We start from the raw sequence: 25,454 nt of genomic DNA on the forward strand, positions 1-25,454 counted from the left end.
TTGAGAAGTATACTGACCCAAAATCAGTTGCCAAACTAGGTGAGCAAAGTTTGGGGAAGATAACATCTGCTGGACTCTAATATTAGTAAATGCTACATTCAGAACGTTTCAATGTGCTTTGCAAATTAAAACACCATATATAAATATCGTTAACTATTGCTACTCAATACACTTTACTGGTGTCTTTTTAATTTGGGTTAAAAGATGCTGTTGGGTTTTTGTTTGACCTAAAAAAGACGCAGTAAAAATGAATCGTCCCGATCAAGATTGACGGTGCTCGTATTTCAGCCTCCACGAAACCATATTATAACACCGATGACCGCCATTGTTGTGGCTGTCCTGACACACCATATCCCTGTGACGGCGCTTGCTTGTTGTAACGGTAGGTGGGCGCTCCTGATTCCTCAAGTTCGAGCCAGAGAAGAAGGCGCCACCTCACTCCACGGCAACTCTGAGGTGAGGAACTGTCCGCTATCGGTAACGTCAACGGAGATCGAAATGAGGATAAAAACTCCGTGGCTAACGGGCAACACTGCTGCCATTCGCTCCCAGGATCTCGAGAATCGAACTTTTGGTGGCTGGCAAAAAAGTTGGACACGAGCAATTTGTGTAATTCTGGGCCGTGTGCTAACGTCTCGACCAAAAAAAGTGATATCATTCAAGTCAGGGTCGGTCTGTAATATGACTGTCCTCCCATCTATTCAAAACTTGTGGTCACACCACAACGCCCGGCAAATGTTGCGGCTTGCCAGTGGGAGATGCTTTGTAACAGCAGCAAGCCGCCGTCGAGTATGGCGTGCCAGAAAGCTGCGTTGCTATACGACAAATTCTAAGTCAGTAGACCTACTGATGAAACTAAGGAGGCGAGATCTGAAGCTGGACAATCTTTACACACTTTGAGAAACGCGTCGATCGCCTGGTCTTTCGCGCATCGATCTAATTCTCGCCGTTAGGGGCTGCTGAAAGAAGGGCAGGATTTGCCAACGATGTCAATTGGTCAATTTACTTACATTTTGTTAGAACAATAGAGATGACTGGGTCGATCAGGATGCTTAAACTTTGTTGCTCTCATGTTCCTACATGGACATAGGCACTGATTTTCATCAGAATAATGTGTGCAAAAACATTGAACGACCTCTTACTTTTCCTGTCTTACAACACATCAACCGCCTCTTCTGATGCCGAAACTGCCTACCTGGTCGTATACGAATAGAGTTCAAGGGTGTTCGTAAATAGCGCGACAAGATCTAATAAAATAATCAAGGACCCGACAAATAATTGCAAAGAAATGGTGAAATATAAGATAGGACTAGACAGGGCAAGACAGGAAAATTGGTTCACCGTGAATACAGTCAGCGCGCTTGACACAGGCTGCAGCATAAAAGAATACTGCACAATACAAAGACACAAGCAGACAGCAGATAGCCAAGCTTGTCATTTTCGCAGTCAGGCATTCCAGCCGCACACGATTAACGAGGTAGGCTATAGTCCGGCCCACAGGCGTCAGGCAGCAAACAAACCTGTTGTTGACTGTGGGCTGCGCAGTAGTGTCCCTTGCCCCAAAATCCTCACGCCGTCAGCCCAGGTGGGCTATGTCTAAGAGCCAAAACCAAGATATCACTTTTGAACAAATATCATGAGCAACAAAGGCTCTATCAAGTCTGTCTCTATCGATGTACGTAATGAAAGGGGCAGAGTCAATCTTGGGGCCCTGGGGAACGGTGATCGCGGTGAGGTAGAAGAGAAAAAAGGCTCACCTCTAGCTATCCGACTGGTGGGTAATACTACGCCGTCCTGTATATCTTCATGTTTTGCACTCTTGCACATGTATGAGGCTGCCATCCATCTCCATATCATTGTGTGCCGCCCATATACCGAGGCTTGTGCTGTCTTTGAACAGTGTTACAGTCACCACTTGCTTTAGGGATCACAATATCTAGCAGTCAACTCCGCTCAGTCCAGCTGAAACAACAAGAAGTTCCGGCACGGAGGCTGCCTGAGTTTTACGTTATAAACTTTGCACTACAAAATGTGCGTTGTGAATATTGATGCTTCTGGGAGCTTTGGTACGATGTTGACACTGACTGGGCCGAAAGTGACTGCTGGCTAGCCTGGTCCTGCTTTGTTTCCTGCAGGGGTGGTGTGTTCTTCGAACTGTGTTTTCCGCTCTGTATTAGCTCTGCCCACTAGGGGCGGCGAGCGTCGCGTGGCATGCGGTGTCGCCACCATCCTTATAGGTAGCTCGATTGGCGGCACCCTGAATCCTTTACACAAGGTAGGTACCTAGATACCTAGCATTTCTAACATGACTTCATACCGCTAGGCATCCTCCTATAGCCTTATTGTAAGCCGGGGCAGCAGTATCAGCACTGGCTTTGAGAGATTAGTAGGCAGTCAGCAATTTGATACCGAGGTTCTTCCATGTGTGAGGATATGAGAATTGCTAGACCACTTGGTGATGAAGCTCGCTGGGAGAAGCCGAGAAGGTTCTGGAGCGTGTGCAGTAACATCGTAGCAGGCACGGGCTCGCTGCAGCAACCACTCACAAGATGGTGCGGTAATCATATCCTAATGCATCTAAAAATTGAAACCGAAAAGGAGAATGAATCTGGATATCGAAGCTGTGACTGCACTTTTCCCCTACCAAGCTAAATGGTGACGCTCGCCTCATTAGGTCACTCTACTATCACCCAGAACTTCAGCGCTTGATCAACATTGCAAAAAAGGCCGAATACAAACCAAGCCCAACAAAAACACCAACAATAACAACGAAAGCTAAACCCACAGCCCACCGGCTTCTTCGCATGCACCGTGGAGTAGAGCCGAGGTCCCCGTCATTCGTTTTACTTTCATTCACCGGCAAACCTTTACCAGCTGCTTCCCAGGGTCTCGTATAATAAAAGTCCAAACATTGCAAATGTTCTTCGAGCCTCAGAGTCCCCTCGAGCCTCTGCTGAGGCCGTGGAACTAACCCCAAAAACGTTAACTCGTGTGCGGATCCATCGTAAGGCAAATCCCGGCGAGGCCCGTGGCGAACAGCTTCAAGCTTTTTAAGATCCACGGGAGGCGCGCGCATTATAATAGGCTTTCCTGGTGCTGGCTGCTGAGCATGGGCCTGTTTGCCAAAAGATCCAAATAGTTTCAGCTATTTTAACCTATGTTAGCAGGACCTTGCAAAACATTAAGAATGTGGTGAACTGTGAGCTAACTAAAGAATATCAGGGTACTATGAAGAAGGAAATGTCCAAATGAAGTCATACTAGATTGGATAAAATTGCGAAATGTGCTGGATTTGTAACAACGACCCTTCTCGAAAGGGCGGCACAGAAACCCGGAAATGTAGTGAACCTTTTTGGGAGCAGAGTTAACAAAGGCTCCGGTTAGGCCTCCTGTGTCAATACCTCAGAGAGGTGAACCGAGGCGAGTGAGCTCAAGGAACAGGTCAAAGACGATAAAAAAGGGAGAAAAAGTAATTATTAATATTTGATGATTATTCGCGGGGGAACATGGAAAAAAGATGGAATGATATTAATTCTCATCAGCTGGAATGTGTATGTTGGTTATGTCAATCCCATGCGGTCGCTAATTACTTTCTTAGCTTGCAAGGGAGAATGGTCTTCGTTATTCCAATCCTATTCGGTGGCATATCCTTTCCTAAATCTGCAAGGGAGTTTCTAGCCACAATATTTGACCACTTATTGCCAATACTCGGCTTCACGGAAATTAGATCAACAATGAATTAGGATAGAACCGGACCAGGCAAATTCACTTGTATATTTTGCTTGCGACTGGAATTTTCCGACGTGAATTGTTTAATACAAAGGGAGCACAACCAGGGCCGGTTGTTTGGGGCTGCAAAAGACAAAGAAAAAAACTCCATTCGGGTTTTGGGGAGAATTAAACGCCGATGATAACATCGGCCTTGGTTGTCGCTCGTGAAGTGAGCGCAGCGACACGCTTGAGATTGTGGCAGTTGGAGGTACATGTGTTATGATTGCTGTCTCGTCTCCCAGGGGTCGGGAACCTGCAAGCAAGCGAATCGGATTGTAGGGCCGAGACAGGGAGGAGCAATTGCTCCGTAATCCAGCCGAACGATGGGAGACCAGGACATTGATGCTTTGCCGACCAACGACAGACCAGCAAGTCCACTAGGGCCCTTGAGCTGGGCCGTCTGGATATGTTTCAGGCACTCACCTTTCTTTTCAGCTCTGCATGCCTTGCTGCCTTTCTGCATATGCCTCATTACAATTGTTGTAGATGGTGCTATTGTTTTTGTCGCCTGCACCTGATTTCGTTTGGGGTCTGGGTAGCTCCTACGAGATGATTTGTACCCAAATCTACCATACAATGCTGTTGGGTTGTCCGGAACAAGAATGAGGTTTCAATTTCCAGTTTGTTTTAGGGCTGGTCTATCCAAGACTCACTAACTCCACCCAATGATAACATTGCACAGCTACGTACCGGGACTTATCCCAACCAAACGCCGCCCAAATTTGTCCCACGACGTGTTGGATTTGTAAACCGAATTCTCCCACACGACAACGCGCTACATGAAACTATTCACAATTTCCAAGCGTACAAAGTACAACGTATAGCGCACCACGCACTACTCTTTTCGTTAAACCCAATCACGTAACCTCCATCTTGCTGCTTTTGTTGCATGGCGCCTTTGTTACCACACTTCATTTCTGATTGAGCCGAAAAATCCACCCAAGAAATACCCAATGCAGACAAACTATCGCTGTGTGGACCGGCAAGTGGACATTAGTGAGTGCTGGCTAGCCAAACTTGCGTGCTGGATAAACCAGCCTTTATCTTATTGTGGCATACCTATGTACTTACAGTCCCACATTCCACCAAGTGCTTCGTATCTGATGACTCGGGCAGTACTTGGAGGTTCTTCGCTCCCACCTAAGATTTATATTGATATACAGTCCGAGCCCGGTAGGGTCCAACACGAATAGTAAACCAAGCACCATGCAGCTTGCATAAGAGCCTGACGACTGCACGCACAGGAACGTGTTTAAATCGGTCAGACTCTGTGTCCAGCTGAACAAAGCCGCCGTCTCCGGTGATTGCCGGGGCAGAAACCACAGGCATATCTGTACGAGTTTGGAGCCGGAGAAACGTCAAGAGTGTTGCCAGGCTAATGGGACTTGTGTGGATGACGAGAATAATAAATACGTCAGGAGATGTACTGGAGACTTTTGGTGAGAACGGCAATATAGATATGTCATGTTGAGGTTAAAGGTTTAAAAAGGACCAAATACACTAGACTCAAACAAGGAGAAGGCTGCCTCCCATTGTGCGTATAACAAGGACATGCCTTTGCCACGCTAAAGGAGGACAAAGAAGCAAGAGTTTTCTCCCCCAAAACTGATAGTTGGCATGCTCTGTTTTTACCACAACTATACCAAAATTGCATCCGGTATAATAGCAACTATGTTGGTGTGATAGACATAGGAGCCATGGAATTTGTGCGTGTCTGGTGGACCTATATCCGACCTTCCATGTACTTTATTTACGTTATATATGTGCGGGATCTAAAGCCTTTACTGCTAGGTACCAGTTACAATTCCAACCACAACGAGCCCTTACCCATCCCCTTGAGTTTCCAAAAATCTCTGAAGGGGGTTCGGCTCGATCCTGACCCGGGTTCATCTATGAACTCGCTATCCACAGTATTGGCCAATTTTACGAATCAAGTTGCATGTGTAGTCGTCAGCATGAAGAGAACCTTGTAGGTGCACTTTGCCTCTTTTTCTTTTCTTTTCTTTTTGCCGAGACTTTGTAAGCATACATGTCGTCTCTTGTTTTGAAGAGCAGCTTCCTCCCGCCCGTCTTTCGCGTCTTCAAAAGTCCCCCAAACCTTGGTTCTCCTCGCAAAGTTGACCTAGTTTTCCCCTTTGTTTCGCGTTATCTACTCTTTGCAGCCCAACCGTGAACAAACTCGTCCCCTATGCCGCTCCAATTGCGTCCTCGCCACGCAGATGCCGGATCCGCACATTGGACCTGCAACTCATGAGACCAGGCTCCCTGCAGCTCAAAAACCGCACGTTGCATGAGAGGCCCAAATGGGATCCTTCGGATTCTACCCCCGGGGATGTCCTGGACAAATTTTGGGTCGATCAGGATGGCAACAAACGCAGAATCCAGCTCCCAGCCCTAGGTGTACCGTGTGGTGGACATCAGCAAAACTGACGCGGCATTGCTGATCTACCTCGCTGGCGTGCGGACTCCATCTTCGCACACCCTGGAGCTTGAATGAAATGGGGCCGGTTGTGGCAAACAGCCACAAAAGCCGTGGGGGCCCAACGAAGCGTCACGTCACAACATTTTATATCTGCCTGCTAGGAACTTCAGCAAGTACATCTGGAATAGACTTTAAAGAGCAGGTAGGGCGAAAATGGGTCCTGCAAATTAATTTCAACCTGGGAAAGTTACTGGCGTTACGACGTATACCAGAGGCTAACATGCTGCTACGAATAGCCATTGTGATTTTCTCCCGATCAGCGAACCCAATGAGAAAACAAAAGTCAGGATTCAGCCGGGGATTCCGTGACAGAACAGCGATCCGACGTTCTATTAAGGTCAATGACATTTGGAACATGTCCTGCCTGCAAACTGGACAGACAATCTAACTGCTGATAGCGACTTGCCTCTCCAAAAACAACCGTGAGTGAGCATGTCTCATAAACCGGCAGCAGATGGTTCTCCCTCCGGGAAATTGGCCACGCAACTAAGCTGCCGAAATAGTTATTGGGAGTCCCCAGGCGAAAAAGTCCAATGCAAAAATATAATAAGTTTGATGTTGGTCCCTTGTTTAGATTTTACTGAGGAAGTGGTTACATAGATTTACGAACTTGAAGGGGAGAAAAAGAGAGGGAGAAAAGAAAAAAAGTGGTTTTCAGGTTCCCTCCATCGGCATATCCGGCAATTTTGGCGTCTTTTGTTTTTGCTTCTCATCTTCTCAGTCTTCCTTGCATATTCCGGGAGCCCGTATGTAGGTTATATGTGTAGTACGGCTTGGCCGGCGGGCCGAGTGTAAAAGTCCCTGATGGTGGCCATATATGTATCCTTTGCAATGACCCGATCATGGCAAAAGAATGATTTCAGCCGTTTGCTCGCTCAACTATTCATCTCAGTTTTGACAGCTGCTTGAGAACGAGAGATACCGGTATGGATCGCACGATTTTCGCCTTGCTGTCGATCAAATCCATTTGCAGCCGAGCCCAATCGCATCGACATGCAAGATCTGTATACGACCAGTCGATTAACAATGCCTATCGAGTTTTCCTAAGGTTTTCAACCATCGGCAACGTACGGCTGCTGCAAAGAATGCTGGTACGTTCCCCCTTGCCTTCGTTATTGGCTTGCATCTACAGTGGACAAAATTCTCCAATTATCCCCAGCATACTGACACTCAGTCCTGCTTTTTCTGTGTGTGACCTTGCTGTACAACAGGCTGCACTGAGGAACTGAATTGCAATGCACATTTACTCCGCCAGGTATTTACCCTGTTACTCGTCAGTGGGACGGACAGTCATTGCTACTTCGCGTACAAGGCGGGCGAAAGGCAGTTTGCGCATACACAAGCCGGTGTTTTGCTGGTAGCGCCTAATCTCACGCAGGGCCAGGGTTCCGGGGCGGTAACGTCGAGGCTTTTTCTGCGGTATTGGATTGCCGGCTTTTTTCGCCAAAACAGTGTTAGCTACATTTGATCACTAAACAGGAAAAAGATACAATGTCGGGTAAACTGGTACGGAGTAGGACTCACGCATGACACCGCTGTCTCTTGAGGCGCCTGGAACTGGCTTTTTCCCTCCAGGGCGTGTAGAAAGCATCGTGCCTTGCTTCGAAAGGATCCCGTTCTAACAGATGGAAATGGATGTGAGCGAGACTGCAGTTCGCCAGTGAGATTGTGACATGAAAGTGAAAAGTCAGAAAAGGGGAGCAAACGTGTGAGGCCGCTCAAATTCATAAACGACTGCCAGTTCTGCAACCGAACAGTTACGTCACAGCAACCAAGCCAGTGTATACCTTTTCAGGCTTTTCTGGAAACCAGCAGCACGTAGCAAACATCAATTTCAGAACATTGCGACAAGCCAATGGTCAGTTGGTCACTAGGATGAGACTCGGTGGCAGAACCCTTTTCCAAAATCCTTCAAGAGCTCTAATCAAGGATTTTGTGCATTTCGTCACCATTGATCCTCGCCGCAGCTGCCAACCATTACGACCGCGGTGCTGCACACTGAAACCAAGCCATGACTAGTGAAGAAAATGTATTGAACAGATAGAAGTAACTGATAAGCTCGCCCGGGTGACTTGGAGCGTTTGTTCACAGAACTAAGCTAGATAAAGTCGCATTACGAATGCATACCAAGTTTGGGACTTACTACCAAGGTCCAAAACAGTGGATTTCACACAGCTCGAGGCCAGTACTTAAGATTCTACGAGACGCACCGATACATTACGACAGCCTGACATGGTCCTTCGTGGCGAGATATACAAGAACCGCCCTGTCAGAAAGGCCCAGCAAAAGAGAGCTATGAAATATTTTGCATCCCATTGCATGAGAATTTCGATGTGTAGAAGTCCCTTATCAATGATATTATTAAACTTGGCTTAACAACACCATATATACCATCTACCACTGCTTCTTCGTGCTTCTGAGCTTGCCCTGACAGGATATTTGGCCGCATTAGCCGCGCTGCACTGAGTCGCGAGGCAAATGGGGATGGATGAAGCAGCGTAGAAGATTTGAAGGCGCCTACAGATCTCACAGTGCTGAATGAACAAGCGGATATTTTAGCTTGCGGTAACGTTGCGTACCCCCTGTTCGGCACCACCCCTGTTCGGCACCCAAAAATAACAACACTTTTATTTTTATCCTCCAACTTCTATTATAAATATCTCGATGAATCTGTCACTTTTGGATTTACTTTTTTCTGATTTTAATTCTCCATTTTCCAATGAAGCAATATACTGAAAAACAGCTTATATCTGCAATTAACGACGTCAATAATGGCAATCCAATTGCAAAAACCTCCCGAAAATGGGGAATACCTAGGTCTACACTTCAAAGTCGACTTAAAGGTTCTCAACCTTATAAAAAAGCACAAAGCCCTTTTCAAAGGCTTTCCACGGAACAGGAAAAGCATTTGGCTGATTGGGTACTTACCCAAACAGCTTTAGGGCTTCCGCCAACGCATCAAGAATTACGCTTTTTTGCCGAACGAATTCTTCAAGCCGCCGGAGAGACAAAAGGCCTTGGAAAACGTTGGATAACTCGTTTTTTGGCTCGTTATCCAATCCTTAAAACCCAAAGGCCCCGTCGAATAGATAACGCCCGGGTTAATGGCGCTACTACGGAGGTAATTAAATCTTGGTGGCTTTATATTACGAACCCGGTTATTAACGCTATTAAACCGGAAAACCGTTGGAATATGGACGAAACCGGTATAATGGAAGGCAAAGGATCTAATGGCCTAGTATTAGGGCTTAACGGGATCCGGCCGTTGCAACGAAAAGAGCCCGGAACGCGTGGTTGGACGACTATAATCGAATGTATATCGGCTACGGGCGTTGCCCTCCCTCCCCTCGTTATATTTAAGGGAAAAAACGTACAACAACAATGGCTTCCCACGGATTTAAGCCCTTTCGATAATTGGCAATTTCATGCAACCGAAAACGGGTGGACAAATAACCAAACGGCTATCGAATGGTTAAAAAAGGTGTTTATTCCGTATACCCAACCTTTAACCCCTGAAAAGCGGTTATTAGTTTTGGATGGCCATGGATCACATATAACGGACGAATTTATGCTTCTTTGCTTGCAAAATAATATTCAACTCCTATATTTACCCCCTCATTCGTCACACGTTCTTCAACCATTGGATCTATCGGTTTTTGGGCCGTTAAAAGAAGCTTATCGACGTCAACTTGGATTTGTTAGCCAATTTTGCTGTTCAACAGTTATTGGAAAACGAAATTTCCTACTTTGTTATCGAAAAGCCAGATTAAAAGCATTTATAGCAAAAACCATTCAATCTGGTTGGCGTACAACGGGGTTATGGCCGGTAAACTTGGTTAAACCACTTTTAAGCCCTTTTTTGTTAGAAAATAGCAACGCCAACGTTATAAAAGATAAAAACAACGGTTTGCAAAGGGATAAAACACCGGAAAGCCCAGCCCAAAAAATTAACGACCCGTCTTTACTTATTTGGAAAACCCCTAAAACGACCCGAGATATCCGACTTCAACTGCAAAAACTTTCCCAATCCAACAAAACCAACGCTACTTCACGTCTTTTATTTGCAAAAGTCCAAAAAAGCTTCGAAGCCAAAGATACCCTTTTGGCTAGCGCCCAGCAAAAAATCAGCTTATTGGAAGCACAACTGGAGGCAATACGGCCGGTTAAAAGGAGGAGGGTGGTTCCGGATCCAAACGAGCTTTTGGTTAACAAACAGAACATTATTGGATTGCAGGAAAATGATATAGAAAATTTGGAACCTTTAGCTGATGAAGAAGAGGTTAATGAACCGGAGAAGCGTGAAAACGATTGTATTTTTGTCCGTTGATAATTTTATATTTAAATCAGTTTATAAAAGTAGGCATTTCGTTGTTAGATTTTCAGGGTGCCGAACAGGGGGGGTGCCGAACAGGGGGTACGCAACGTTAGTCAGAAGGATCCCGAACATGCTTGGAAATCAAGCCACTGCCCACGACTAATGTAACAGACAAACTCTCTACTGTACCAAGGTTTATAACGTAGCATTTTGGTCGAACTTGCGGGCACTTTATGCATAAACACCACGAACTAGATTGCCAAGTTGCGATACGGGTATTTGACAATGTTCAGCTTAAAGCCAATATCCTAAAATGCGACTTCTCGTCTGCTTAGGTAGAGCTATCTGCCACAGTGTAGGTGTAAACAACGTTGAGCATTGCCCTAGTCGGCAATGCAATTATATAGACCTCCGCAAATAAAGCCGGTGCCACATCTTGTTTACCACGTATAATAATTGCTTCCATTATAATAGAAAAATATTTACTTTTGACTTATACTTTAAAAATTAAAAATATTTAAATTTATATTATAAGTTTGTTTCTTTTAATGTAAAGCAAGGTTTTGTAATATTTATTTTTACGCGTGGTAAATATATATTAGCGTCGCAAATTTAGAGCTTATCTTACAGCATCCGTCGAAAAACACCTTTTTTATTCTCCCCAATTTATTACCGAAATCGGTAGCGCCCACAAGGCCCAGACCATTAAATAGTAAAACCAGGGGAGGGATTTCCACTTTTTCCAATTGTACGGCTTTATTTATAATATAATAATTATCCAATTTAATAAACTACGAGAAAAATAAGTATAAAATAAAACATAACTGCAATAAATATAACAAATAATATTTCAGCTTTTACTTATAAAGTCCCCAATATTATTATTACGGCATAATACGTCCAAGGCATAAATATAAGTCGCCAAAAATATCTATTTATATATATTTATATGCGTAATATTATGTCTGACGTTAAAAACCTTGCCCAAATAACAATATTGAAAAAATATTTAAATATAAATTGTTAACTTTTACCTTCCATCTGTCACGGCCAGGGTAAGCATAGCACGGAAGCTAGTCTATTGGCGCCTATCGACGAAGATTCTACTCTGAGGAGAGGAAAGGAAACAAACAAAGTTCTGAGCTTGACGCGACGTCGATAAAGGTATCACCCTGGTGGGTCGTTGGTCCAGGGTCAGGGTTAGGGTCTGGTGATCTCATGGTCCAAATGTCACACTACCCCCTTCCAAACCTCGTATGTCGACGCAGGAGATCATGCGAGGCTCTTGTCAAGTTAACCATGTCGTCGCTTTTTCCTTTTACCGTTTAACTCTCCATGCTCCGCCACGTTATCCTCCTGATTCGGTTCGTCCAACTTATCCTCGGCAGCGGCTTTTATCCAGATTGCCAATCGCTTCGGCGGTCCTGCGGCATCTTTGTACTTCTTGTGGAAGTCGTCAAGGGCTGTCGCTGAATTCTTGAAATTTTCAGCCGGGTACCACGTGTCGTCTGGATCACATCCTTGCCATACGACCTGGTATTGCAATGTCTTACTCCGGCCAAATAATCGGGACGCTAGAACTTTATCGACCACAAACTCTGGTTCTCCGTTGATCTCTTCTGGCGGAGGCGGCTCTCTTTTCTGTTGTGGTAATGGGTCCATTGCGGCTTTGCGGAGGCGGTCTGCGTGGAACAAGTTTTTTCCCTTAAACGATTCAGGTACGTCCAGAATATAGCTATATCCTCGTTCTTCTAGAATCTGCCATGGTCCGGTCCACTGTGAATCCAGTCTGGTCGTCGGTGCGGTCGTCGGAAACCCTTTTTTCTTGACGAAAACATAGTCGTTAACCCCAAAATCTACTGGTCGCCGCTTTTTGTTGGCTTGTTCTTCCTGCCTCGCCTGCGTTTTTAGCGCGTTTTGGCGAGCCAACTCTTGGACTTCTTTAGTCTGGCGGACGATCTGCAGCGCTTTTCGTTTCTGGTCTGAATCAACGGTCGTGGTTGGCAGGTCGGTGGACAGCGGGTTTCGGGGTTCGGTCCCGAGCACTACCTTTAACGGGCACATACCAAGGCTGGAATGCCACGCGGCGTTGTGGGCAAAATCCAAAGCAGGCAAATGTACGCTCCAACTGGTCTGGTATTTGTCGATATAAAACCGCAGCTTTTGGTCCAGTTCCTGGTTGGTTATCTCTACGGCACCTTGTGTTTGAGGGTGCAGGGCGCTGCCGTGTCGGTGTTTAGTACCCGTGAGTTCATTTATCGTCGCCATAAATTCGGAGATGAACGGCCCGGCGTTGTCGCTAATCCAAACGAAAGGTAGTCCTAGGAAACGGTATAGGTATCGGTAATATCGGGAGGCCAGGATTTCTGCTGTGTCGGTCTTCTGTCCTGGGATGGTGGCTATCAGGCGACTGAACTTGCAAACGAACACCCACACGTAGTCGTATCCGAACTTGTCTTTGGGCATGTCCTTTCCGTCAACTGCTACATGTTCCCAAACGTAATTCGGTATCGGTAGCGGATGTAATAGGCCCGGGGTCTTGTCGTGTCTGCCTTTATTTCGCTCGCAGTCGTGACAGTTTTTGATGTATTTCCGAATGGTTTGACTCATGCCCTCCCAAAAATACCGTCTTTTGATCATTTGTATCGTCTTGTTCTGTCCTGCGTGGGCGAATATTTTGGGCTCGTGAGCTTCACGGATCAGAGCGGTCCTCAAAAAAATCTGTCCGTCTAAAGTCGTTTCCGGGACGACTAGCTTTCCTTGGTGTTGGCCTAGCTTTTGCTTTTCGTTCTCTTGTCGTATTAGGTCTACCAAATCTGCGCCGCTCACCACGTGGGCGTTTGGGTCGGCAGTGCTGACGGCGGCCACCGTAGGTGTGATCTTCTCAGGTGGGATTAAAGTCATTGTTCGTTCTTCTTTTTCCCGAGCTTTAACTGTTGGAAGGTCTGCCGTCTTGCGGGACAGGGCATCGGCGGCTATATTGTCTTTGCCGCGGCGGTACTAAAACGTAATGTTGAAGTTGGCCAGGAAATCTGCCCAACGCACCTGTCGAGTCGAAAGGAGTCGTTTTGTGGAATAGTAAACTAAAGCTTGGTGGTCTGTAACCACGAAGAAGCTTGTCCCCAATAATTCTGGTTCGTAATGTTCCAGCGTTTGAACCACTGCCAGCAGCTCTCGGTCTTGGATCGGGTATGCGCGTTCTGCTGGGGTCATCGTTTTTGAGAAATATCCCACAGGCTTCCATTCTCCACCCGGTTGCTGTTGCCAGATTGCTCCGCCGGTCGCGTTGCGTGAGGCGTCGGTTTCTACCTTGGTCGGTCGGCCTGGGGTAAAAAATGCCATAACCGGTGCATCGCAGGCTAAACGTTTCATTTCCTCAAATGCTCGCCTCTGTTCGGGGCCCATAGCGAATTTGGCGTCTTTCTTCAACAGTCGGTTCAACGGCTCAGCGACGCTGCTGGCATGGTGGCAAAACATTCGAATGTAATTGCACAATCCCAAAAAGGAACGCACGGCTGTTTTGGACGTGAGGTCTTCGAACTTCCAATCGCTAATTGCCTGCAGTTTGTCTGGATCGATACGGATGCCCAGACCTGCGTCCATAACGATGCCAAGATAATCGACCGTGGTAACGTTGAATCGAGACTTTTTAATATCTCCCTGGAGGTCGACTCGGCTTAATCGGTAAATAACCTCTTCTACTTGGTCCCAATGTTCTTCTTCGTTTCCGTCGGAATAAACCAAAACATCGTCGGCGTATGCGCTGGCGAACAAGTCCAAAAGTTCATTTAACTGAGCGTTGATAAATGACTGCCACCAAGCTGGGCCGACCTTTAGCCCAAAGGGAAGCACCTTCCATTGAAAGGTGCCCTGTCGGGTGCGAAAAGCAGTGAGGTACTCTGAGCCAACCGCCATACGTAACCGGTTGAAAGCTCGAATAATGTCGATTTTTGTAAACCTCTTTGCATTGCGACAATTAAAAATAGTTCCGTTGACATCCGGGGCTGGTACGAATCGATCTTTCAAAAACTGGTTGATCCATCGGTAGTCGGTGCAAAAACGGCGTTCTTTGGAGTGTGGTTTAGGTACGAACAGGACAGGCGCTGGGTCGGCCTGCATACAGGGTTCGATAAACCCAATGCGCAGCAGCTCGTCGACTGTTTCCTTTTCGAGCGGCAGGAATTCCACAGGTGTCCTGTACGTCGGAGGCGATCCTGTTTTCGGCTTGTCTAGCTCCAAAATTACATCGTGCCCTGGGCGATGTGGAGGCAGGTTGGTGGAAGCTGCTTTCGAAAAGAATCCCTCCAGGTGAGCGAGTCGGGATGGCAGTTTGCTTCGGACCAGTTCGACATGGTCGGGGTCTTTATTTTCCGGGAACGGGATTGGTTCTCCCTTGTTGGTTTTCCATTGGTACGAACGGCCGACGGCAGATAGGCTGATGGCGGGTTTTTCGGGTCCAATTTCTAACGTGATGGGCTGCGTGGGTATTGGGCACGATTTCCATCGCTTTTGTCGGGGGTCGGTGTCCAGTTTGTGTTGAAGGGCGGCTATGTTTACAACGTCTCGGTCCTCACCCAAGACGACCGGGGTCGTTGGTCTGGGTTCTAAAAAGGTTGTTTGGCGCCACGGTCGTCGAAGTATTTGCACCCTTTTGGTTTCCCGTTCGAATGCTCGGTCGCGCCGCTCTGCATCGGCTTGTGCAACCGGATCGGGCTTGTCCAACATGTTCGGAAGTCTAATGGCTGGCGAGAATTTTGCCAGCGACGGTGTCCTTTCAGGCCATGCGAACGTTTGCGTTTTCGGGTGGATCCAAACATCCTGTTCAACTAGCCAATCCTGCCTAATAAACATATCATGTCCACTTTCCGTCACGTAAAACATTTGGTTGCTGAACCGGCGTCCATCGATTTCCAAGGTCGCTTTTAGTTTGTGCGTAATGCGTCCTGCGTCCTGTTTGCGGTAATCCGACAAAAGTAGCGGGGTTTTTAACCTTTGAAGCCGGGCTCCTAGCCGTTCTGCGGCTTGTTCAGCGATTGCTGGGCTGATTAAAAGAGAAATGTCTGCTCCGGTGTCACAAAGAGCTTTAACTGATAGTGCTACGCCATTAACCTGTATCTGAGTTCGAATAATGAAAGATTTAGGTCGTGGGTTACTACCAATCTGAGCTATCGTAGACATCTGGACCACCGAGGAGGCTTGCGGCGGTCTCACTCTTTTCCCGATTCGTCTGTGGTTTCCGAATCTAAGCTACTCGTTTGTTGCTTCGGCTTCACTGCTTTGACATCCCTTATTCTCTCTTTTTCGGGACAATCTTTGGAATTATGGCCACCCCTTCCGCACATGAAACAGGTGTTGGCATCCCAATGCGCCTTTTTCTCCTCATAAGTCAGTGAGCGACCGGCCTTAGCCATTGTAATTGGTTCCGTTCTATCCCCTTGATAATCTTTGGGCTTGTAGCGCGAACGGACTTTCGTCGAAGCTGTTTTCTGCCTGCTCCGGGTCTCGTTCTTCGTGCTGGTTTTGTCGGTGCTCTCTCGGTCTTTGCGCCTTTCTTGTGCCAGTTGGTTGCTGTAGACGGCTTTGGTAACGTACTGGCAAAACGTCTCGTAGTCTATGTCGATGTTCTCACTATCGTGCAGCAGACGGTGATCGAGGTCGGCGGGTATACATCCCCACAAGGTTTGCTTCCAGTCTTCTTCCCGAACCTTTGCCTGCTGGGCTAGTGAATTAAACGTGGCAATAAACTCGTGGATATCTTGGCCCTTGCCTAGCTCAAACTCGTGTTTCTTAAGGGCTTCTCTGGCAGCTATGGACTGGTTGGGGTCGTGGTACATGGATTCTAGGATTTGGATCATTTCGGCTGCTGATGAAAAGGGGCGTGTAACTGAAACGTAACGAGTAATCATTGCTTTCTCGGCTTTGTCCTCGAGCAAATTCATCAGGTAACGCATCCGACTTTTCTCAGTCCTAAAAATGGCGACATCTTCTTCGAATTTGTCGGCCACCTTTATCAGCCAGCTATCAAATTGCGTCTTGTCTCCTGCGAACTTTGGGGGTGAATCGGCTCTGGCTTTTGCTTTGTCATTGTAAGCAGGGTTGATGCCGCCTGTTCCTTGGAACTCGGTAAAGGCTGGCCAAGCGGCCATCCCTTTTGCTTTGAAACTCGTTCCGCCGAATGCACTTTCCACTGATGGCTCTCGGTGCCTTAATTCTCTGTAGGGCCTGGGGCTGGGTGTGTCGTTTCTCAACGCGTTTCTTAGCCTAAGTATTTCCGCTTCTAGCCTAGCGATCTCGCTGGCTGGGTCGTTTGCGTCGCTCATCATTCTGGGGTTGTTTTCTTGTGCGTTCACGTTGAGCTCCGGGGACCGCGAAGAAGATGCAACTTCGATTTCGTCCTCGACACTGGACTTGGTGCCTGGGCGAAAGTCTGTTTCGCTTTCTGATCGGGTCGGGTCGTCGATGGGGCGGTCTGTTTGCTCCGTCTGGTTCGTAATCAATCTTTGTGATTTCCTGCTCGCAGGTGGGTGGTCCTTCAGCCTGGGCATAGGTCGGATCGGTCGTGGTCGGGGACTGGAATTGCCGTTCCTGTCGAACTCCGGTCGGGTCGGGTCTGTCGGGTGCGGATTTATTTTCGTCGCTCGCCAGCGGCGTAAAGATAGGTTGTTGCGCCTTATTTGTTAATCGCTAGGCCAGCGATTCTTTAGAGAGTAGAATTGTGTCACGGCCAGGGTAAGCATAGCACGGAAGCTAGTCTATTGGCGCCTATCGACGAAGATTCTACTCTGAGGAGAGGAAAGGAAACAAACAAAGTTCTGAGCTTGACGCGACGTCGATAAAGGTATCACCCTGGTGGGTCGTTGGTCCAGGGTCAGGGTTAGGGTCTGGTGATCTCATGGTCCAAATGTCACACCATCCCTTTACGAAAAATACTCTGTTTCCATTATCCATTCCTCACTATTTTAAACTAATCTCTCACTCCTTGGAATTGACCAAACTTGCAAGTTTTCTTTACCTGTTGATTTATCACTTTAGCAAAATGCTCCCAGGTAACCTTTTTATGGCTTTGGCCTGTGCTATTTCGGTTAACGCCATGCCCCCTTCTCACAAACCTTGTCGTTGCCCTGCTGTTCGCGCCACCGGTCACCCCGCCGGTCACAACGTTGGTCATAGCGCCGGTTATAGAGGCCGTTCACTTGTTCCGAGGAATGACCCCAAAAAGAAGGACGATGATAGTAGTGGCGGTGAGGATAGCGACGACCCACCTTCTAGCAGCGATGACGACAGCGGGGATAGCAGCAGCGATTCCGAGAACGAAGCCCCGGGAGGCTACGATTGCGGCTGGTGCGAGAACTTAAGTTCACAAGTTTGCAGATATGGGTAAGTGTAACTGTGTTACTTTTTATATACCTGTTTGCTAAAAATTTTACAATAGTTACTGCGGAGTTAGGAACTACCATTACGGACCACGTTAACTTGTGGGACTGCCGTATTTAAATTAAACCCTGTTATTTCCACCCATTGTTAATATTAACGTGGTTCATCAGGACCCCGGACATATCAGGACCCCGGACACTTTTCCTGCACAATACTACTTCCAATTTCAATTGCAACGCCAGCGTTGTTCAATTTACCTCAATGCAATCGGATATATGTACATCAGACATTTCTGCATCCTCCTGACAGGTGCGTGCATTATGTCCAGGTTTACCGCAGTTGCCGCAACGTCGTTTAGTCGCCGGCTGCGCACTACTCCCCTCCCCATTTTCATCTTTCTTTTCGTATATTAGACCATCGGCACCATTTGATTGAAGCAAATTCTGACCCTCTTGTATGGTAAATGACCCTCCTTCGCGGATACGTGTTTTTTGAGCCCTGCGCCGCTTGCTAAGCGCTTCGTTGGCCTTCCGAAGGCTGTGGTTCTCCGCTTCCAAAAGTGTGGTTCGATGAGCAATCGACTCCAACCCTTTTGCTAGCTGCTTTACAGCATTAAAAATAGGCGTTGGCGAGCTTCCCTGATGACAGTTGATTCGACTTTTAACAAGGGTAGATTGATTAACGGCTTCTGTCGGGTTGTGCGGTGTTTGAGAGACCCAGGTTTCGGTGCTGGAAAAATCAAGCTCTTTAGGTGACGGCGTCCGTAGCCTAACATCCAGCTTAGATATGACCATTTCCGGGCTATGGGGGATAATTCCCGCCCCTCGAAAACCCCCGGCCATATTTTCTTTTGTCATTGACTTTTTGTAAGCCGCTGCAAAAGCCAAAAAGAAGTCGACTTTGCTGATGTTAGTGATGTGGGCCCGGATAAAGTCGTTAATTTTTTGACCGTACGCCCGCTTAAGGACGTTAAACACTCCGACATCAAGTGGCTGGGTTAAATGAGATGAATGAGCAGGCAGGTAAAGTGGAATAATATTGTGATCTTTGCAATAGCCCTCGAATTCAGGGGATCGATGACTGCCGTGCCCATCGAGCACTAACATCCGATATACGCCTTTTGTCCGCGATTTTGTATGGTTGTCGAAATGCTGAACCCAGTCGAGGCCAGTCTCGTTGTCGGTCCATCCATTAACGGTGGGTTTGAGGCGCCACGTGTCCGGAAGACCGCCTTCTGTATACCAATTGGACAAATGGTAAAAGCCTTTGACGATGATATACGGGGGTATATCGTAACCGTCGCCACTGATGCAACAAATTGCAGTCGCCCATTCTCGATTGCCAGGCTGTACTTTTTTCCTTCTTCCGCGTCTTTCGGACCCAGTTACGACCATTCCAGCGCAAATCTGGCCCATCATAAAGCCGGTTTCGTCGAAGTTGTACATGTCGCAGTCTTGGATGCCATATTTGGCCCTCATATTGGCCACCAATTGAAACCACGCGTTTAACGCGTCAGGATCTTCGCAAAGAGCTCTTTGGAAATCGTAAGCGCGAGAAAAACGCGTTTTTAATTCTGTGCGTCGTTGTACGAAGCGATAAGCCCATTGCTTGCCGACCGGTCGCGCGTCCCGCGCAGCGAGAAGATGATCGGCCATTGCGGCCACATCAGCGATCTGGGCTGGAAACCCTCGGGAATCCAGGTCCAGTATATACTGGACAATTACTTCCTCTTCCCTTTCCGTTAGCTTTTGGTTGCCTGGCCGACGATTGGCCAAAGAAGCGATGCCGTTTATTCTGTCGTGTAGTGTCGATTTTGGGACATTATATATTAATGCAACCTTTCGTATGCTTTTCTTTTTGCTTGATCGGAGCTCATTTAGAGCAAGAATGATTCGCGCTTCGCAATTTGATGATTCCATTACTGTTGGGGGAAAGAACACGTGTGGAAAATAAAGGATGAAACTGGGTTGAAAAATGTCCGGGGTCCTGATATGTCCGGGGTCCTGATGAACCACGTTATCAAATAGCAGAATAAATTTCCTCCCATTACTCCTTGGCGAATATACTTAGGGTATTTGATTATTTTTAAAGTTAAATATAAATAATTACAAATATTATTCGCATGTCGTACGATTGAATAAAAGAAAATTGGTCCGTAATTTAATTTATATATTAAAGTTAAATAAATGGGTAACATTACGGGTTAGTTTTTAACTTGAATAAAAAACTTATAAGTATTACCAAATAAATAATTTTTCCAATATAAATAAATTAAAACCTCTGGTTCCCGAACACCCACGGTCCCAGAAAACGCGTACAGGCGTTATATAGCTTCCTTAGGCAATATTGGCGATTTAACAGTGCTAGGAAACCGTTACTTTTTACTTTGTTATTATAAAGCCCGTGTCCAGGGACTTGCCGCTTTAAAATTAAAAAAGCGGGTTTTAAAGCGGCCGGGTGATGGCCGGTAAATCTCGCCAGACCCCTAATGAGCCCTCTCCTTCTCGAAAACAGCAATATACGCAAAGCCAAAGCGAAAAGAACCTATTCCGAGGTCCTGGCGAGGGGAAGAAATATAAAGGGTACCATTAACCCCGATATTGGACAATTAGCGGTTTTTTGGGAGACACCGGTGCGGTCGAAACAGCTTGGCGATCTCGTTACAACCTGTAGACGCAAATACGTATACGATTCTACTGTCCGGCTGTTTTGTAACAAGTTTCAAAAGGGTTGGGATGTTAAAAATGCAGCATTCGCTCGAAAGCAGCACGAAATTAATATATTAAAGGTTTAATTGGAGGCAGCGCGGCCTTCGAAAAGAAGGAAAGGTGCAAATGGACCCCAAAACCCTTTTTGTGGATATCCAAGATGTTAGGCGCATATAGGAACAAGTTGCAGGAAACTCAAATATCCCAGAAGAATCTCTAGCTTCTAATAATAATTCTAATACTACGGATATTTCAAATGTAAACGAGTTAGGTAGCGAAATCGACGAATGCAATAGGAGAGTTGAAAACACATTTATTTTTGTAGGATGTTCGGTGACCGGGGCTGTTCGGGCACCAGGGGTTTTAACTAAGTGTTGGTATTATAACCCCAGGTAAAGTTAAATATAAATTAACCCGCTTGTACAGGTTTCGTTTTTTTTTTATAATTATCGCCAACGGCCATTCGTTACACAGTCTTCCGCACCATTCTTTACACGATTTGAATAATAATATTCGCGCGCGCGATTTTTTCTTTATTCTTTTGTAAAAAAAAAAGTTGGTTAGCTTTTTTTAATACGGCTGTTACGGAATGGCGTGCCTGGGCGACTACCAACCGTGACTAGCTCCATCCCACGTAATAAAATACCAATGTTCGTTATTATATATTTATTTAGGCGCGTGTACGCGATTGGCACTGCGTGACCTTTTCTTCTTCACATTTAATTTTAAATTTTCGAATAAAATCGCCCCTATATTACAGCATTATCTTATTGGAATTACTATCGTAATACCAAAATCGTCCTGCAATTTACAAAGGTATAATTACTCTGTCAAATTGAAATGTAAGATCCGGGGGCAGTTCATCTAACCAGATAAGATTACAGTCCGAATCTGCCCTCACACGATAACGTATGTTATTTCGGTCAAATAATACTGTAAGTTCCCTGGGAAAGTCAACCGACCACTGACGAGAACCAGGATTAATTACATATCGACAACGTGTTCCGTCCCAATCGTCTGCTGATTCGAAATTCTCCGCGGGGAATACTTTAGCAGATCGTTTGGCCACGACGGTGTTTATTGGAAAAGTTACCAAAGCGGAAACGATGAAATAACTTCTGAAACGCATATTGACGCAGGAAATCGAATAGATTTTATATTCCAGCGCTTGATATATATCTTATAATAATAAGAAAAAGGATCCGGATTGCTGACCAGAATTGAAAAAAGTTACAATTATAAAGGCAAATTGCAGAGGAAAGGAGGAAAGAAATTGTAAGAAATGTAAAACATTTAATATGAAGGTAAAGTTAAAGAGAGAACAATTGTTTTAAAAGATATTATAGCAAAAGAAAATTTTAATCGCGGATTTAAAGCGACTTAAATATTTAAAAAGGGTTCCACTATTAAAAGAATTAATTTAATAGCCTCTAAGCAAACAATCGAAAATTTTTCGCTCAAATAACTAGTTATATTTGTAATTAACAAATAAGTTAATAATCGATGGATTCCCTGTCAAGAGTCTGGCATGGAGTATAAACAGGTAACGTAATATTAGGGAACCGCGGCCATCCTAGGTATTAGAAGAGGTTAATTATAACAGGCCACTTTTAATATAGTAGGTCGTCTTATAAATTATAATATATAAATAGTATTTTTAAACTTTAGAAACAAGAGTTAAACTAGTTATTGCAGGGATTTATAATTTATTCATTATTTAATTATATATCTGTTATACCTGCTTAAAGTTTAATCGTATATATTTTTTTCAAACGCTTTAAATAGCTCCGACTGTCACTTTGTCGAATGTTTGCTAGTTTGTATTTAAAATATATACGTATGGACGATTATATATTAATGCAAAAAAATCTCTGCAAAACCTAATAATAGCAATTATTCGAACCGGTACAAACAATGCGGCTTTGCGGTATCCTGGCGCACAAAAGCCACCCCTTAATCGATGGACAAACAGTGTAACAGGTGGATGAGTTAGCATTTAAATAATTATATTAAATCGCACAATGCGTATATCGGATGCAAATGCTCGACGGGCACGGCAGTTATTAGTCCCCTGATGTTCAGGGCTACTGCAAAGATTACAAAATTGTTCAGTTTTGCCTGCCAACTTAGTTATTTTATTTAACCGATCCATCTGACGCTGGATTGTTCGGTATCCTGAAGCGGGCGTACGCCTAAGAGATCAACTATTACTTGTTACATGTAAGGATCAGGCCCCCAGACCTACCCTTAGAATTACGACTCGGCTCCACCAGCCACGCCGAGTCAGGGATCGGACAAAGGGGTCTCTCCAGCGCGCCGTCAATTTTGTTTTCTCTCTTCTCTTGAGTTTAGAATTTTCGTTAATAGCGCCCAACAGACTAAGGTTGTCCAATATATACCTGGCCGTAACAGTATTTTCATTACTAACTCGTAATTTATCAACTGCACTATATATAATATTTATATGCTAGACTAGGAGGTAAGGGGTGGTCTAGGGTCTGGCTGCGAGCCATGCAGTCCTAGCATTATAGGGGGGCGTCGACCCGGGGGTGCGGGCGAGGGCAAACGCATGGTCGTTTTCATCTTTTTTAATGCACATGCAGAGGTACGGAATACAGAAAGGTAAAGCGAATGGGAATATAAGAGGGGGCGCAGGAGTTTGCGTTGGTTATATGGATAATGCTCGCGACCATAAGTTATTAATGTTTAAAGGAGCCGCTGTACGTAAATGCTGTTGTTTATCGATGACAAATTTGCAGTGTGTAATTATTATCCTCGTCAGCCTGTTTGTGAAGGAATGTGCATTGGCTGTTGGAGCATTGCTTATATTTTGGCCAACCCGATCAATGTTAAATCGAACTTAGTGCACGCCTCGATTGGTCCCAGACGACTGAGCAATATACGTAGATAAACAAGGGTCGATGCTGAGTCCGCTGGTAGCCCAGACTGCGGCCAACATCCGGGACAGGGGAACCTTCAGTGCTCAGAAAGCGGTCGAACTGCAGTGGCTGCCATTGCCGACAAACGCTTAGTCGATTTCCGCAGATACTCGTGTGCTGCCAAGACGGGTAATACGGACTCCAAGATTAGAGGCCCAAGTTCAAGTCCAGGCGGCGGTGCTCGCCCTTTCGCTGTCGCCCTTGACGGATCTGTTTATTGTGGGCGGGGGCGTTGCGACATCCAACGGTTAACCAACGGCTCTCAAGCGCCACACAGAACGACCGTGGAGCATACGAATCCTCCTTTCCCAGAATGGCGAGAAACTGGCCCATGACGCCGAGGCCGCCGGGCGACTGCCCCTGTAGTTATTGTGTGTTGCATCAATTGGTATTAATATTAACTCCACTTGAGCCGCTGATGTAAGATTGTGACTGGTAGTCACAAAGTCGGTAGATCTTCTCTGTCGTCAATTGATCAATCCACCTAATATCTTTACAATAATTATTGCAGCTTATGTATTTTGATGTCACAGAGCTAAAAACAGCCAGATTATCGTTGAGGGCACAATACAAATTATCTGCAGCACGCTTCAACCTAAACAACACTACTTGATTCAATAAATAACTTTGGTTATCAAGATGGTTTGGATGTCACCAGCGGCGTTCACTAACACAACTGGGATTCCACCAATAAAAAATATAGTTGCCGCAATTAGGCGCTTGGGATACATTATAGGCCAAATAATAATAATGTTTGCTTCTTGAATAACTGCCTTTTTCTTCTTTTCTGGATTATCGCTACGTCTAGACGCTGAAAACATTGCAGCTGACGTTACACGAGCACAATAGCACGGCCCCAGAATTTCGTAAATATCATGTCACTAGAGAGAGAGAGAGAGAGAGAGAGAGAGAGAGAGAGAGAGAGAGAGAGAGAGAGAGAGAGAGAGAGAGAGAGAGAGAGAGAGAGAGAAAAAGACCGAGAGATAAGAGTTGCACCCACGGGGAATGCCGAAGAAGGCGAGAAGGTGTGGTCTGCGGAGCACGATAAGGCGCCAGCTGCAATGGAGGTTAGACGAGCTGGGGCAAGCTATAAGGGTTTATCGGCAGGCTGTACAAGTAGGTAGATACTCGCGCGATCCAAAGTCTTACCGCTTGTGTAAACAAGCAATGCGTTTTGAATAAGTCAATGATCGGCTGAGCCTTGGTCTTGTGGTCCTGGATTGGCACGTTGGATAAGGCGCGGGCGGTCGTGAGCGAAGTCAGTGGTCAAAGCCTCGCATAAGCGTGGCCCTGAGAAACAATATGTGTGAAAAGTGTCTGAAATCTGTAAACTAGCCTGAAGGCGCCTTGCACAAGAACTTACGGGCCGGTCATATGTGCGATGTTGGTCCCGACAGCGTAGTTTGAGGTGATTGTCGTTGTCTTGTTCGCACATTTTGAAAATTGGTGCCGGCACGTCCCCGAGCCGTCGCGCTTACACTTCGTATGGTGGGTTTGGTTTACCCACGGATTATTGCACTATGTGTGATATTGACGATGGCCTTCCCCAGTATGCTCTTTCCATTGTCCTCTAATTCTTTGCGGGCCTTTGCCGAACGGGCCATGTGGTACGGCTGGAGGAAGAGGGAAAAGGCGGCGGCCGTCTTACTGACAAAATACGTACTAAATACGTTTGATGCCTACCTTAGCCGGGCTAATAGCTTTCAAAGGTACAGACAGGATGGATTATGAGTGTTACGATCAAGGTATCGGGTAACCTGTTCTTAGGGTAAAGTACAGTGGGTTGAAGCAACTGAGCGTCTGGCTGGGTAACTGGGGTTCTCAATGACTGGGGGTGAAGTTATGATCGTTCTCAAGTAAGTATT

General features: G+C 46.0%; 5 protein-coding genes across 6 annotated transcripts; 1 reads left to right on the plus strand and 4 right to left on the minus strand.

Annotated features, from left to right (window-relative positions):
* Positions 1-2,173: 2,173 nt before the first annotated feature.
* Positions 2,174-3,076, minus strand: MGG_18095 (uncharacterized protein; the record flags this gene model as incomplete). Its single annotated transcript, XM_003721462.1, has 3 exons — positions 2,174-2,264; positions 2,547-2,577; positions 2,740-3,076. The coding sequence occupies 3 exons, from the start codon at positions 3,074-3,076 to the stop codon at positions 2,174-2,176; spliced, it is 459 nt and encodes a 152-aa protein (XP_003721510.1).
* Positions 3,077-3,988: 912 nt separating this feature from the next.
* MGG_18096 (uncharacterized protein) lies at positions 3,989-5,100 on the minus strand (the record flags this gene model as incomplete). The annotated part of the gene is made up of 4 exons (XM_003721463.1): positions 3,989-4,171; positions 4,425-4,556; positions 4,843-4,911; positions 5,014-5,100. 4 exons carry the CDS (start codon positions 5,098-5,100, stop codon positions 3,989-3,991), a joined length of 471 nt encoding a protein of 156 aa, XP_003721511.1.
* Positions 5,101-7,136: 2,036 nt separating this feature from the next.
* On the minus strand, positions 7,137-7,844 carry MGG_09578 (uncharacterized protein; the record flags this gene model as incomplete). Its single annotated transcript, XM_003721464.1, has 4 exons — positions 7,137-7,255; positions 7,325-7,379; positions 7,563-7,687; positions 7,778-7,844. 4 exons carry the CDS (start codon positions 7,842-7,844, stop codon positions 7,137-7,139), a joined length of 366 nt encoding a protein of 121 aa, XP_003721512.1.
* Positions 7,845-17,522: 9,678 nt separating this feature from the next.
* Positions 17,523-18,461, plus strand: MGG_15394. 2 transcript variants are annotated; one of them, XM_003721465.1, is made up of 3 exons: positions 17,523-17,945; positions 18,001-18,043; positions 18,113-18,461. In XM_003721465.1, the coding sequence occupies exons 1-2, from the start codon at positions 17,605-17,607 to the stop codon at positions 18,038-18,040; spliced, it is 381 nt and encodes a 126-aa protein (XP_003721513.1). In that variant the 5' UTR covers positions 17,523-17,604; the 3' UTR covers positions 18,041-18,043; positions 18,113-18,461. The 2 variants fall into 2 exon arrangements, with proteins under 2 accessions (XP_003721513.1, XP_003721514.1); XM_003721466.1 differs by having other exon boundaries at positions 18,001-18,461.
* A 5,275-nt stretch (positions 18,462-23,736) lies between these two features.
* MGG_15395 (uncharacterized protein) lies at positions 23,737-25,024 on the minus strand (the record flags this gene model as incomplete). Its single annotated transcript, XM_003721467.1, has 3 exons — positions 23,737-23,949; positions 24,590-24,676; positions 24,953-25,024. The coding sequence occupies 3 exons, from the start codon at positions 25,022-25,024 to the stop codon at positions 23,737-23,739; spliced, it is 372 nt and encodes a 123-aa protein (XP_003721515.1).
* Between the last annotated feature and the right edge of the window lie 430 nt (positions 25,025-25,454).

This window comes from Pyricularia oryzae, chromosome 7 (assembly GCF_000002495.2).
Source record: "Pyricularia oryzae 70-15 chromosome 7, whole genome shotgun sequence".
Classification (NCBI taxonomy): domain Eukaryota; kingdom Fungi; phylum Ascomycota; class Sordariomycetes; order Magnaporthales; family Pyriculariaceae; genus Pyricularia; species Pyricularia oryzae.

Coding starts and splice junctions, on each gene's coding strand:
- MGG_15394 (XM_003721466.1), top strand. CDS start 17,605: ATGCTCCCAGGTAACCTTTTTATGGCTTTGGCCTGTGCTATTTCGGTT. Junction 17,946..18,000: donor TCACAAGTTTGCAGATATGG/GTAAGTGTAACT, acceptor ATTTTACAATAG/TTACTGCGGAGTTAGGAACT.